Source organism: Triturus cristatus, chromosome 4_1 (genome assembly GCF_964204655.1).
Source record: "Triturus cristatus chromosome 4_1, aTriCri1.1, whole genome shotgun sequence".
Lineage (NCBI taxonomy): Eukaryota > Metazoa > Chordata > Amphibia > Caudata > Salamandridae > Triturus > Triturus cristatus.
This window is the reverse complement of record NC_140585.1, coordinates 277,181,853-277,196,496: the sequence shown is the minus strand read 5'-3', so window position 1 is coordinate 277,196,496 and position 14,644 is coordinate 277,181,853. Positions and strand designations below refer to the sequence as shown.

The 14,644-nt window shown below is 47.4% G+C and overlaps 1 protein-coding gene across 1 annotated transcript in view; it reads left to right on the top strand.

The window, feature by feature from the left end:
* Nucleotides 1-14,644, top strand: part of ATP6V0A4 (ATPase H+ transporting V0 subunit a4) — a 248,287-nt gene that overhangs the window by 131,786 nt on the left and 101,857 nt on the right. Inside the window, exons 11-13 of the mRNA XM_085652035.1 lie at nt 4,957-5,107; nt 7,148-7,287; nt 9,270-9,427. Of these exons, the coding sequence (XP_085508161.1) occupies nt 4,957-5,107; nt 7,148-7,287; nt 9,270-9,427 (449 nt within the window). The remainder of the gene's footprint in view (nt 1-4,956; nt 5,108-7,147; nt 7,288-9,269; nt 9,428-14,644) is intronic.

Below are 14,644 nucleotides of genomic sequence, written 5' to 3'. Positions count from 1 at the left end.
TCCTTTCACCTCGCAAAATGACCATGGGCTGCGTCTCCCTTTGCAGCATCTGTGTGACCCAGCAGTGCGTCCTGGTCAAGTACTGTGTTCTATCTTTTCCCTCCTTAGCGGGTGCGGTAACGCAGAATGGTCACTAGGTGGCGCTGCAGGGCATGTTATTGCGGCCGGCGGCCGTTTTCCCTTTCCATGGAACCTCGATGACTTCGTTGTTGCTGCACTTCATTCTGCCCACAGGGGCATCGTTGGGGCAGGCAGAAGGGAATGCTGTCGATCGGTGGTCGCTGCTCAGCCGTGCCGGTAAGTTTATTTTTGTTTTTGAGGCTGGGCACACCAGGCCTTACATTGACTGCATGTGTCCAGACATATGGGGGTTTCACCACCCTGACGTGATGTGACAGGCTTCTTTGACACCACTTCCTCCCGCATGCACGGCCAGCATGCCGCTCTCGTCCCCCACCGAGCATTCCACAGAGACTCAGGTTTCCTTTTGTGGCCGCGCTCACCTGCGGGTTGGGCACCATCTCCTTCTACCGCAACATGACCACACGCGGCAGGGAAATTAGTGTCTCTCTTCTCCTCCGCATGGGATCGGCAGACACGACGGGCAGCGAACATCTGCGCTGATCGTGCTCCTCACTGGGGAAACGCTCTTGCTTGGACCACACTCACTCTGGGTTTCGCCACTCATCTTGGGGAGGGCGCCGCTTCCTCCTTGCACTCCGCGGCAGATGGCGCCAGGCAGCGAAAAATGACAGGCACCTCAGTAGGCAGAGGGAAGAAAGTCATACCTCTTGCGCCGCCGTGACTGGTGCATTGTCCTTTCCTGCCGGCAATGGAGAGCCAGCGTGTAGGTGCGGTATCGTTGCCCTCTGCAGTGACGCTGGTGAGGCAGGGGTGTTTTCTCTCGCTGCACTGCCTTTAACTCACGGGCACACCTCACGCCCGGCAGGTTTTGAGGCAGCTTACATGCGGGGTGGGCTCCTGCTTATCTTCTTCACCCCGGAGCTCTGCACATGCCCCGCGGGTCTCCCGGCGATCTTCTCAGCTTCTGCAGGGGGTGCCCTTGACACGGGCAGTACACATTACCCTTACAAAACACCGTGTAAACGGAGGCTGCACACGCGGGGAAATCCACACCGTGTAAACGGAGGCTGCACACGCGGGGAAATCCCGCTCGTCGCCAGTGTTACGTTCTGGGCCCTAGGCCCACATGTTGTTGGAAGGACCACACGGACGCCGGAATACTATACTGGTGACTAGCCCCGAGCACGTGCACTCCGGCCCTTTTATTAGCGGGGTCACCTGACTGGTGACACCCGTGTTGGATGCGTGAGGGGGTGTGTGTGGGCCAGCCCTCGGGGGAGTGGCTGGCAGGAACACTAGACTGTGTCCAGCAGGACACAACACTAGGGGTCGGAAGGACAGCTGTTCGAGGTTCTTGTAGACGGATTAGGGATTGACAAAGATAGGTGTTGCAGAACTTACCTGCCGGGACAAAAAGTTGATCACTGTAAGAGCAGTGCTCGTTTCAGTACATGGAGAGACAGGGGAATGGTAGGCAGCCTTGATGAACACTGATAGTTGCCAGTGATCCTTTGAAAATGAGTCTAACGAGAGCTAATGGTGAAGTTCCTGACAAGTGTAACTCTCCGTCAATATACCGAGGGTGTTTTTCGCTATAAATGTTAAACTATACTGGATAAAACCACTAGATGGCAGACATGTGCTAAGCAAATCAATATACAGTGAGTTAAAGCTGCAAAAGAATATTTACGTAACATGTTTCAGAATTAGAAGTCAAAAACAGATTCACCAAAACAACGGACACGAGGCATAATAGAAACAAAAATAAGTCAAAGAATTTCTATCCGTTCTCTATGCTGCAATTCAAGTGAAATATGGCAGTTTCGATAACTGGCCTTCAGGGCTGAAACATTTTAAATGTGCATTACAATATTACGCTCACTCGCTTGGCTCGATGAAAAAAAAAAAAAAAAGCAAGCCACACAAAATCCTTCCCTTTTCCTACATAGAAAAAACAGAACACAGGCAACATGTGATGCACGCGCTCGACCTATCTGTTCATAGCAAACGCCTCTCCTTGTCCCGCAACCGTGATGTGAATTGACAGTGTCGGTCTGCTTCAGACAGCGGATCTTGTCGCTTGAGACTGCGTGGTGGAACATCCTCCCGCCACCCCTATGGATCTGTTCACATTTGTGAGTTGACGCCCCGCAGTTTTGGCATACGGCAGTGTCACAAGACGCTCCAGCGCAGCATGGAGGTTTATGATACACGTTGTGTGAGAAGTGGAAGGCAATCATGGCGGTAGTGGTAGGGTTGTGATTTTAAATCACTTAGCATGAGCCCGAGACGTCGCAATAAGCAACATGTAAAAGCTAAACTGCATGGGGCTGAAATCACACTACACACTGCCATTGTCCAATGGCAAATCAGTACCGTTTTTTCCAATTGACTGTGGGAGGCAGAGACAGCACAAGCAGCGGCCGGGAAAATGCTCATTATCTTCTCCCAGCATTGTCCCGGCCGCTGCTTGCGCTGTCTCTGCCTCCCACAGTCAATTGGAAAAAACAGCACTGATTTGTCACGCATGCGTACGATGTAAGGCATCGCGCGCATGTGAAACAAAGAGTGCAATTTGGGCCACCAATCAGAAAATAAACAAGCACTGAAAATGCAACGGGACTCGCATTTATGCGAGCCCTGTTGCTTTGGAAACAGAAGTGCGGGCATTAAAGAAGGAACGAATGGGAGGGGGTGGGGGGGTGGTTGTGGTGAAAAAAATTACAGACTGCGGGAGGGAACGTTTAGAGGCAGGGGAACAAAACGGTTTCTTCAGTAAAGGGGCTGATAGCCTCGGAAGAATAATAATGACGACATGGCCGTCAGGAGGCGGGACTACGAAGCTAAAAACCAATCAGAATGCTCAATTTATAATGGGAGCCAATGAAACTTATAGATGAAAAGTGGGCGGAGCTTCTCCCAGCTATAGTGTATACTGCATGCCTCGCAAAGCGATGGCAGCGCTTTCGCATTGCATCACTAGGCGAGACCTAAAAGGTGGCCACATTTGCAAATCAGGGCACTTTTGAACTTGTAAAGAAACGCTCTGTAAGTGGTTTTCAAGGTATGAAAGACTGCATGCATGTGTGCTTGCCACAGGCAATGTTTGTGTTAATACCACGGAAATCAACAGAATAAAATAGTCTACCAGACCATAAAGCAGACCCTCAAAGAGCTAAAAAAGCCAACCTACACACTGACCTGTCAGGCCTGCCCATCAGGCGCTGCCTGATTGCTCTGAGGGCCAGTCTGACCCTGAGGTGAAGAAATATCGTCATGCTAAGGAGGGATGGGATATGATATTGTGTGGCACGATGATGTCATATTATGTGCTGTTATGGATGGTATGGTGTGCTGTGATGCGTTGTACTATGTTACTTCTGTATTATCGTGTGCGGTGGATAGTGTAATATTTTATTTCATTATCTGTTATTTTTAATGTCCTGTGCTATATTATTAGATGGGATGGTACTTTTAGTTGTAGTACATCAATTGTGGTGTGATGTGAAAAAGTAGTCTTTCCCGTAGAATGTAATGTAATGTTATGTTGTGGTGTAGAGTGCATTGCTGTGGGTTCTGATATACTATGGTATGGGTGGAATGGATAGGCATGTTTTGCTGTAGAGTGTTGTAGTAGGTCAGGATGTGCAATGTTACACTATGCAATGTGATGAAATGAGAATTGCTTCCATCTACGGATCCAATGAGAGACATTTGGAAGAAGTCCTGTGATGCCCACAGCCTGTGGCAATGCCCAAAGCCTGTGTCGATGCATGTTTTACAAGGACAGCGAGTGCCACCCTCAGTCTCCCCTTCTCGCTTATAATCCAACACAGAATATGGCGAATCGGAGTGGGAGTTAGAGATGGAAGTTCGAGAGCGGCCGAGGGGCCTACAACTGCAGTTTCCAAAGGGCTGATCAGGGACAGATTTGTACTTCACAGACCTCTGTAAAGCCTGCAGCTCCTGGAAAGGGGGAAACTTCTTTTGCAAGCTCCTGTGCAAAAGAGTTTCTCTTCCCTTGGCTATCATGAGCAACCCTGAGGCTACCAAGAGGCTACCTGAGATTCAAATCTGACAGTTCATTTGGCCACTTCAGCACGGGGTTGTGGCTGGACCATTCCCTTGCATTGTTTCTCTCTGGGAACCATGAATTCTTATTTTAGGTTTTTAGGGGATGTGGCGTACACTCTGAGGCGCTTCTCTATCTTTCCTTAAGAATACGTCTGTGCCCTTTCAACCACTATAACCCCACTGCTCAGGATTTCCTGGTGGTTCCACATTTTTGACGCAAAGGAAGGGAGGCTGGGCATTCTAGGCACTGGCTCCTACTTTGTGGAATTCCCTGCCAGTAGCAGGGTACTCAGCTGCTCCTTTAGCATCAAAAATGCATAAGTCTAGTTTATCAGGGTCTGAAAAAAATACTACTTAGGGGCTACTAGACAAATGCAGAATTTACTGGATGGAGTTCATTGATCAACACACTGGCTTCTAAGGGTCAATTAATGCAAGAAACAAAGGGGAGTGCCACATTAAGCAGGGTGAGTTTTTAGAGGTCAAATGTCAGGAATATGATATCAGATTACATAACAGTGGCTAAGCAATATGTCCACGAGGCGAAGAGAGACAAATACAATATAGACATTAACTTTTCTAACAGGAATGCAAGGTATGAATTGTAACCAGTTTTAGGCCTAGAACCTGGAGTCACAGTAAGAGCCTGGAGTGATGGTGAGTACTTTGGAGTTAAATTGGAGTTTATGTCTTCATCGAAACAGATGACTGTAGTTGATTTATTGTTTGTATTTTCTAAGTTAGTTGTAATTTATCTTCAACCCACCACCACTCACCAATATGGCTGTTATTCCACAGGAGCGCGTTGGTTCACATATTAACCCTATCATGACGGAGGTACATACCAAGATGGCTCCCCCCACCTTCAACCGCACCAACAAATTCACCTCAGGATTCCAAAACATTGTTGACGCCTATGGGGTTGGCACCTACAGAGAGATGAACCCAAGTAAGGACTTGTTTTAATGCCTCATGTTTGGTCCACAACATGTGAGTTGTGGTATGTTGAATATTCTGCTGAAAACTGAGTAGGCGACGCAATCATTTAAATATTTGAAGAAAGAGAAATTGCCTTAGGAAGGATTTTCAGACACAAATCAATTGATATTTTTAACCTGATACATATAGAAGTAAATATTACTCTCTCGTTATCACCTGCAAATTCTCTCTTCTCTTCCTGTCGTCTGACTTATCTGTCTGTCTCTATCCCTCTAACATGCACACACTCTTTTGGGAATACCTTGCACTGTCTTTCCTCAATCTTCAATTCCCACTCCCTCACCCGATCCCTTCTCACTTCATTGTTTTGTCCCTCACCTCTAATCTTTTTCTGTCCTTATCAACACATCACACTTCCTTTCCCTTTCCTCCATACCACCTCACTGAATTAATTCAGTTGTTATCTCACTTCTCTTTAACCTCCTCTTGACCAATCGCACTCACCTCATTGCCCCTCCATATCACCTCTCTGTGACCCTTTCCTCCCTGTCATCCTTTCATAACTGCTGTGATGGACCCTGCTTCTAAAGTCTTTCTAAGCTTTTTAAAATGTCTTTCACTGCTCCAGCATCTGTCCTTTATTAACCTACATTCTCTCTGTCCCTTCAACTTAAGCTTCCACAAATATGTATCCTTTAATGCTATTTGATGTATCTTTTCTCCATTAATATCATTTATCCCCACTCCTTGCTCTTTCATCTTCTTTTGAACAAAGTCCTGCATTTTACACTGCTAGCCTTTTTCATCCCCATAACATCTCCTCTTCTTATATCCAGTTTTGTTCTTACTGCCCTATGTGTCCATGATGTTTTGCTTTCTCCTGCTTTGGCCATAGGCACTGCCCAGTGGTCGCTACCTGTATCAGTCACAGAATCTCACAAATATTTATTTTACATTGTTTTTTAAGCACTACCTTGAACTTTGAGATGGAGCAGTTTCTAAATATTGAGGCAAATGTGACACTTCGGGCCCAATTTACAAAAAAGTATAGTTGGCCACCTAAATCACTTTTCCTACTTTTTGGAATTCACAAACATTCCTATGATTCTACCTGGAAGGCTGCGCCAGGTTCAAGGTTCCGAGCATAATCCTGTGACGTTCATATGATCTTTCCAGGGGGACCTGTTCCCACTGTTCTCCATAGTGAAGAAGTCAGCACAGGAGGAATGGGACCCGCTGTGCAAATGCACTTTTAATACACCCCTATAATTCTCTGAAAATCTTTTTCTCCAGGAAGAGAGCCCTTCCCTACACCACCGGGTAGTGATCCGTTCCCATTTCCTCACTGGAATGGGATCTATGCCAGCCCTGTACCAAAGTAAATTTCTGAACCCTTTTCAGGGTGGAAGGGGATGGATCAGTGTTTGGGAATGCCACAAACACACAATTCTGTGGATGTTCCTAAACACCCAAAGCAAAGCATGCCTAGGAAAACCCACTTTCCACCCCTTGAGTGGGATTTACTGTTGCAGAGGTCTCTTGATCCGTAAATGGGTTTATGCTTAACACAAATCGCTTTGTAAATTCTTGGCTGGCGTAGAAAAAGTAAATTTGCCTGTAAATGTAGGTTTACAGTTGAATCTACCTTTGCGACTAGGGTCTAAAGCAGTACATGAGGGACTACTACTGAGGTGGGACATTGCACTGAGCTGCATGCACCCACTCTTGTTTAGGAAAGTTTGACTCGGCAGGTATCTAAGTGGTATCTTTTTGTGTGCTCCATCTCCCACTTCCAAGACATATCTTCCATCCTGTTTGCCACCAGCATCTCCAGGTTCTTGGAGTATATTTTATATGACCCGATATGTGAGTTACAGGTATGCCAATTAAAGTGTTTAATCAACTGATAGCACAAAGTGATGCAATAATTCCATAAGCACTAGAATAATGATGTACACCTCTTAACGGTTTAATAGAATTCTTTCCAAATTGCCCTCTCCGTTTAACCTCTTTCCCATCCCTGTGTGACCTTCCCCTCTTTGCTACTCAGCTCCCTACACCATTATCACCTTCCCCTTCCTGTTTGCGGTGATGTTTGGTGACTGCGGTCATGGAGCCGTCATGCTGGGATTCGCTCTATGGATGATCATGAATGAGGAGAGCCTGCTGAAGCAGAAGGGCAACAACGAGGTGAGTTTCCGTAGGTCCAGGCCTTCCATTTCAGTATACCGTCAGGGGAGCATAGGTGGTTACTGCGTAATCCATCATGGTCTATGCCTACATTTATAGCGTTCTAGACTTACAGAAATATAGTCCTTTCTAATGCAGATGTTTGAAATACTCTGATTTTGTATGCACTGCTGTGAGGGTACAGAAGAGTCTTGTTCATTATCGTGAATTAGAGAAGTGCAGATTTTTGTCATAAATTATTGTGGTATAGCTATAGGTGCAATTTAGTCATAAATTATCATGGCTAAAATCAGCACGATAGATAGTGGGCTACTATACATTACGGAAGTACATTTGTTGATCTTACAGGTAAATGATTTGTCGGTGCAACAGTTGATCGAAGCGTGGGATTAGCAGGAGAGTAGCAGGTCTTGAGTTACGATAGATCAGGCCAGAGTGAGTTTAGGGAATCAATAAGTTGGTCACATGCAGAGTGATACATACCACATTGCTTTTGTTTAGGTAAGTTCAGTATTTGGCCTACTGTGGGATAGGCAGGTGCAGAATTTGGCAACAAGCTGGTGCAGGACCATGTCTTGTGTTTCTGTTGAGAAAGCACATGATGATCCTGTGCTTGTTGTACTCTGTCACAGGCAGTTTCATTAATTGGTTATTAAGTTAGGGTGGCTTCAGCAGGTACAGTAGTTGTAATTAGTTGGTATGTAGTAGAGAAGTTCCAGGGGACCACATTTAGTAATTGATCTTCGTTTTTGATTAATTGCGCATAGGACAAATTTTTCTCAATAAATTGATAGATTAGTCAGATGCAGTAGTTGTTGCTGCATTACAAGGGACTAGCAAAGAACATTTGTTGTTCATGAATCATATTAGATGAGGCGGGCACAGTAGTTTTTAATATATCACTGCATTAGATTAGATGTTCTTCCATCACTGTTAGATAAGTAGGTGCATAAATTAATCTTCGATCATGATGGGTTGGGCAAGTCCGGTAGCGCTTCTTTCATCACTGTTGAAAAGTAAAGTGCACAAGTTACTCTTGGGTTATAATGAGTTACGCAGGTCCAGTCATTGTTGTTACATCACTGTTGGAAAGGTAGAAGAACAAGTTACTCTTGGGTTATAATGAGTTATGCAGGTCCAGTAGTTGTTCTTTCTGTTGGATAGGTAGGAGCACAAGTTAATCCTCGGTTCAGATGGTTTAGACAGGTACATCTGGTTTTCTTCAATCACTGTTGGATAGGTCGATGTAGAAGTTAGAAGTTGTTTTTCCTTCACTGTTGAATTGGTAGGTGTTCAAGCTAATCTAGGGTTACAACGAGCTAGGGTTGAATAGTAATAGTTCATCTTCCTCTGTTGGATAGGTCGTTACACAAGTTAGTCTTGGGCTATGATTAAGGGGTTCGGCAGGTCTGGTAGTTGTTCTTCCACAACATTTGGATAGGTACGCGCACAAGTTAGTGATTGTTTTTCCATTCTTGTTGGATAGGTGGATGCACAAGTTAATCTTTGATCACGATGGGTTAGGCAAGTTTAGGAGCTGTTATTCCATCACTATTGGTTAATCTTGGGTTATGAGCTGGTAGTGATATCCAGTAGTTGTTCTTCCATTACTGTTGGCTATTTAGTTGCCCAAGCCGGTCTTCGTTCATTATGGTTCAGGAAGGTTCAGTAGGTCTCATGAACTGACATAGGATAGAGCGGTGCTAGAGAATGTCAGTGATGTGGAAGTTAGTATTAAATTGCTGTAGAATAGTAAATGCTGAAGCTAACATGCATGAATGTCATTCAAAAGTGTTTTTCAGCAATTAATTTAAGTTTTGGATCTTCAGTACTTTGTATTTAAATCCCTTGAGTTAGTGAGTATTTGTAGTTGACTCTAAGTTACTGTGTGCATTCGAAGATATAGTAGTTGTAGATTAGGTAAAGCAGAGAACTTCACCTCCTTGATACATCATCCATGCTTAACACTGTTTCCCTTGCAGATCTGGAACACGTTCTTTGGTGGACGCTACTTGATCCTTCTGATGTCCGTATTCTCCATCTACACTGGTTTTATCTACAATGACGCGTTTTCGAAAGCAATCAACATCTTTGGCTCATCCTGGAGCGTTCGTGGAATGTTTCACAATGGCACATGGAAGTAAGTGGCTGAGAGCTCACAGTGCATTGCAAGGGTCCCTGCTTTCCTTGGGCTGATTTCCTTATCTCACTCTTTGAAAGCTTTCTTGATGATTGAGTCTCCCACCTACTGCCTAAGGCCCATTAGGCCTCTTAGAGCCAAGATGGTCCATGTGGACTTATTGATATGCTGATCAGGAGCTCGACGGCCATAAAGTGGCAATTTCTATTCTGCTGAAGCAAGCAAAACTAGAGTTCTTCTATATTGGTCATCACAAACCTTAAGTTCAAAAGAGACCACAGGCACATTCCACCAGGTGGTTGTCATTGCCAGTGGGTGACCGGCTACTCAGTGACACAGATGCAGCAATGTTTCCTCCATACAATGGAGAATGACTTATTTTGGACATAGGGATGATTATGAGTTCTGTCTTTGTGTAAAGAGGAGTATAAGTATCTCAGGTACCTAGGCGGTGGATTATAAGGTAATCACTGCATAAACTGGCTCCCCATTGAAGCTAGAGTCACCTTCAAGATGCTAACCCACGCTCACAAGGCCCTCCACGACACCGGACCAGCATACCTGAACAGCCGACTCAAATTCCACGCACCCCAAAGGACCCTATGATCAGCCCAGCTCTCCTACGCGGTGGCCCCCCGCACCAGAAAGACCAGATCGGGAGGCCGCTCCTTCTCCTTCCGCGCAGCCAGAGCCTGGAACGACCTTCCGCTGCACCTCAGACAGACAACATCGCTCCCCATCTTTGCAAGAAACCTCAAAACCTGGCTCTTCGACAGACCCCCACCTTGATGGACTGGAACCTGCTGACCCCCACCCCACCCCCCAGCGCCTTGAGACCCTTACGTGTGAATAGTTGCGCTTAACAAAAACCTGATTGATTTGAACTTCCTCAAACACAGATAGTGCCACCGACTCATGTTTGTCGATACGTATGGTGTACGCAACAGAGGTAACAGGTTAGTATGGGATGTGTAACTCCTATGAAGACAAGAGCATGAAGTTAATTTGTTTTGGAAATCCTGATGATTATGCATTGTGGGAACAAGACCATTACCTGCTGCTGTCAGCTGAAAAGTAACTATTAACTACTGGCAGCTACTTAGTACTAAACAGCTGTCAGGGTGATGGAGTTTTCGATATTCATCTTAGCCTCTCATTCTGAGTAGTCTGGGTATGCAGGCTCGGTAACATACAGGGTTTACGGCCAAATAGGCAATGAACAAATTGCTCACTTACTTGCTGGTTTTCTCAGTGCAAGTAATTAGGGTGGGGAAAAACCCCAAATTCTGATTTTTTTAGAACTCGTTCCTAGAGAAAAAACACGTGTTGTTACTAGGTTTACCCCCATACAGATCTGTAGAACTTGTAAAAGGCATGCAATACCGCATCTGGGAAAAACCACACACAGCAGTGTTGGAGTTTAGTGGAGTGGTATTACCGCAAAGGAATACCAGGCAACTGGGCTACATGGAATTACAGATGAATAAATACATTAAAAACACGCTGAATCAACTCATTACAGATAGGTTTAACACACACAGACGTCCACAATCAACAAATAATACTTGCCCACACTTCAGTGCAGGGTCACACAGGAAGCATAGGGTAGTATACGGAAGCCTACAACAGGTTAGAATATACACAAACCTGTGTAGAGGGATGGACTTAAACATAAGTCACACACACACATACTGTCACAAAAACTCATAGATGTGGTAGATATTAATCAACAGGGCGGCTCCAGTGGGGGGCAGAAGAGTAACAGGTGGTGGTCCACCCGAAGTGGGGCGGATGCGGCCGGGGCCCGCCCTTGGGCCTGACACCTCCGACTGACGCCGGGTCCGGGCGGCGGGTGTGTGGCGGGACACTGCGCTGGGGCCCCTAGGTACAGTGCCGGCGGGCAGGAAAAGGCAAGAATACCGCTCGCCCGCGGCCCGCCCGAGACGCAGCCGGACGAACCTGGTAAACCTGACAACGGGGCCAATTCAGGCTACCTGCGGACGGAGTGCGGCCTAGCCAGCTGACGTAGGGAGAACCGCCCCTGGAGGGGCTCGTACGCAGCCGCTGAAGTGACACTAACAAAGGCCGGCCACTTACCCTATGTACAAATATGAGGCCTAAACACGGCTCCGTAGTGCAATCCAACAAACTGGACAAATACGCTCTCCCGAAGGCATCCCAGATGTCTGAAGAGGGACATGATCGCCGTCAAGAGGAATCGGAGCCGTCGTTACAGTCCATCATGGCGGCCATTACGAATCTGGGGACTACCCTCGAAACAAAAATGGACAAGATGTCGATTGAAATGAACCTCATGAGGGCTGATATGCAGAAAACAACTGAACGGGTCAAAGAAACAGAATCCAACGTCACTGAACTCCAGACATCTACCAAAAGACTGGAAGAGAGGATAAATGCTTTGACCCACCAACACCGTCAAATGGCGGCAAAGCTCGAGGACCAAGAAGGGAGGGCACGACGCAGCAATATTAGAGTGGTGGGGGTCCCAGAGGGATTGGAGGGGCCGAGCGTGGACCTCTTCCTGGAGGACCTCATATTAAATCACCTAAAACCACAGAGACTCTCTTCTCTCTTCACGGTGGAGCGGGCACACAGAGCCCTGCTCCCGAGACCGAAACCAGGGGCAGCTCCCAGAACGATTATTGCAAAAATTCTGAACTATAGAGACCGGGATGCTATCCTACAGGCCGCAAGGGTCAAGGGAGACGTGCAATATGAAAATGCCACTATCAGGTTCTTCCCAGACTTCACGCTAAAGGTCCAGCAAGAGAGGAGGTCCTTTGAAGGGGTGAAAGCAACCCTGCGGCAACGCGGGATCAAATACATGATGTTCTTCCCGGCGAAGCTGAAGATTCTCGTGGACGGAAAATCACTCTTCTTCACAAGCCCCCAAGAAGCGCAGGATTGGCTGGAGGGGAAAGCTGATCTTCGAAAACACGCCAGATACACCGGGAGAGAGACAGCGTCGGCGAATCGAGGGGCACCCGCAGTGGGAGACGAAGGTGCGCATGGACAGCATGCAGAACGCGCATGGAGGTCGCGGTCCAGCAGCCCGGCGCGGGATCCAACAAACCAAAACTCTGACCCGTAATCCAGCAGCGGCCCATCTTGAAGAAGACTACAAACTGTAATGTACATTGTTGGGGATGCTTCCCAAGAGGACACTAGGGGGTGGGTCCTTGCTTCCCGGGGATCACGATTCAATCTTTTCCTGTTAATATACATTACTAACAAGAGCAGTTACTTGCCCCGAGCCAGAGACACATAGTAATGAAAGGGACGCTCTGCCTATTGAGGTGCAGATCGCTATAGGGGTGCTTAGTAGTAGCCCAGGATCACCCGCATGGCAACAAATCAGTTCACCACGGGGAAAGGGCCCGAGCGGCCGGGATCGGCTGCTGTCCACTCACCCAAGACACAGTTGTTCACACGTTGGGGCGATAGGCACTCTGCTGGTTGGGGATGTGGGTAGTTTGGAACCTACGTGGCAGGGTAGCAGGGTGGGGGGAAGGGACGCCGGGGTTGAAACGGTTGGGGTTTGTATTTGTTGGGTTGTGGAACGGGGAGGAGAGGGGGGGCATTGGGGGTTTTGTTGGTCGAATGAATGCTCAGCATCAGTCATGCAGTCAGTGTACGAGATTATTGAAGGGTGCCTTACGATTTGCTTTCTATGACACACATGCAGTGGGATAAAAGTCTCAAACTTATAAGCTGGAATGTCAACGGGTTGGGGGACAAAATAAAAAGAAGTATTGTGCTGCAATACCTTAAACGACACTCCCCGGACGTGGCATTATTGCAGGAGACACACTTAATGGGAAACAACTGTAGGGCACTCAACAGAGGGGGCTACAAAATGGTAGTACATGCGGGGTTCACAACAGGGTCCAGGGGGACCGGGATCCTAGTACGCCACACCTTTCCCTTTGCGATTCAGCGCACGTGGACGGACCCGTTGGGGCGCTACGTTGCGGTAGCAGGGCAATGGGAGGGCAGAATACTCATACTGGTTGCAGTGTATATTCCGCTGGGTCTGCAAGCGCAATCTTATAAGGATCTGGGTGCCTTTCTATTGGGCTTACCCACGGGACACCTCGTGATTGGAGGTGACTTTAACTCCGTGGTCTCAGGGGACTGGGATAGGCACCCCCCACGAGATATTGGAGCGGGGCAACAGTGGCTCCCCCAATTCATTGATGCATTTGGCCTTGTAGACGTCTGGCGGAAACACCATCCCACCGGCAGGGGATATACCTTCTTATCGGGGGCGCACCATACACTGTCTCGCCTCGACTACATACTCACCCCGGTACAATTTGATATGAATACAACGGAAATTACGCATCTACCTAGGGGCATCTCGGATCACTCACCACTATGGGTCCACCTCACAATGGGGGACAAAAGACTCGGAGGCTCAGTGCCGATAAACCCGTGGTACCTTAAAGGCCCAGAGATCAGAGCAACGTTGGGAAAAGCAATTGACCAATACTTCATAGATAATGAAGGCACGGTGGACTCACGGGCCACGCTATGGGAGGCGTATATGACGGTCCTAAGGGGGCAGGCCCTCTCACTCATAGCGGGTAGGCGTAAAGAAAAAGAAAAACAACTGACCGAGATAGAGCACGCGATCAAGCAACTTGAGGAGAGAATAGGCCGGGACCCTGACGATGAGAGCGCACACCAATTGCAAATCAGGGCCGCAGAATATAAAGCCATCGCTACAGAAGCGGCGAAAACGCTTGCACGCGATACGGATGGGCACATATACGACCAGGGTGACAAGGCGGGCAAACTCATAGCTTGGCTGGATAGGAAAGAAATGGAACAGCGGGTGGTACCCGAACTCATGAGTACTTCCGGGAGGCTCCTGACTGAGCCGGGCGACATAGTGAACGAACTTGCCCTGCACTTTGAACAGGTGTACAGGAGACAGTCGGACCTCACGGAGGACGACTCTGCTGACTTCTTGGCTGACATTCAGTTGCCCACCCTGACAGATCAGGAACGAGACCAAATGGAAGACGATATTACGTCAGAAGAGCTAACCAAAGCAATAGGTGATCTCAAAGGGGGTAAGGCACTGGGACCCAACGGCCTCCCTGTTGAGCTATACAAGCTTAAGCCAGATAGGATAGCGCCATTTCTGAAGGCAATGTACTACGATAGTCAGAAACAGGGGATCCTGCCTAG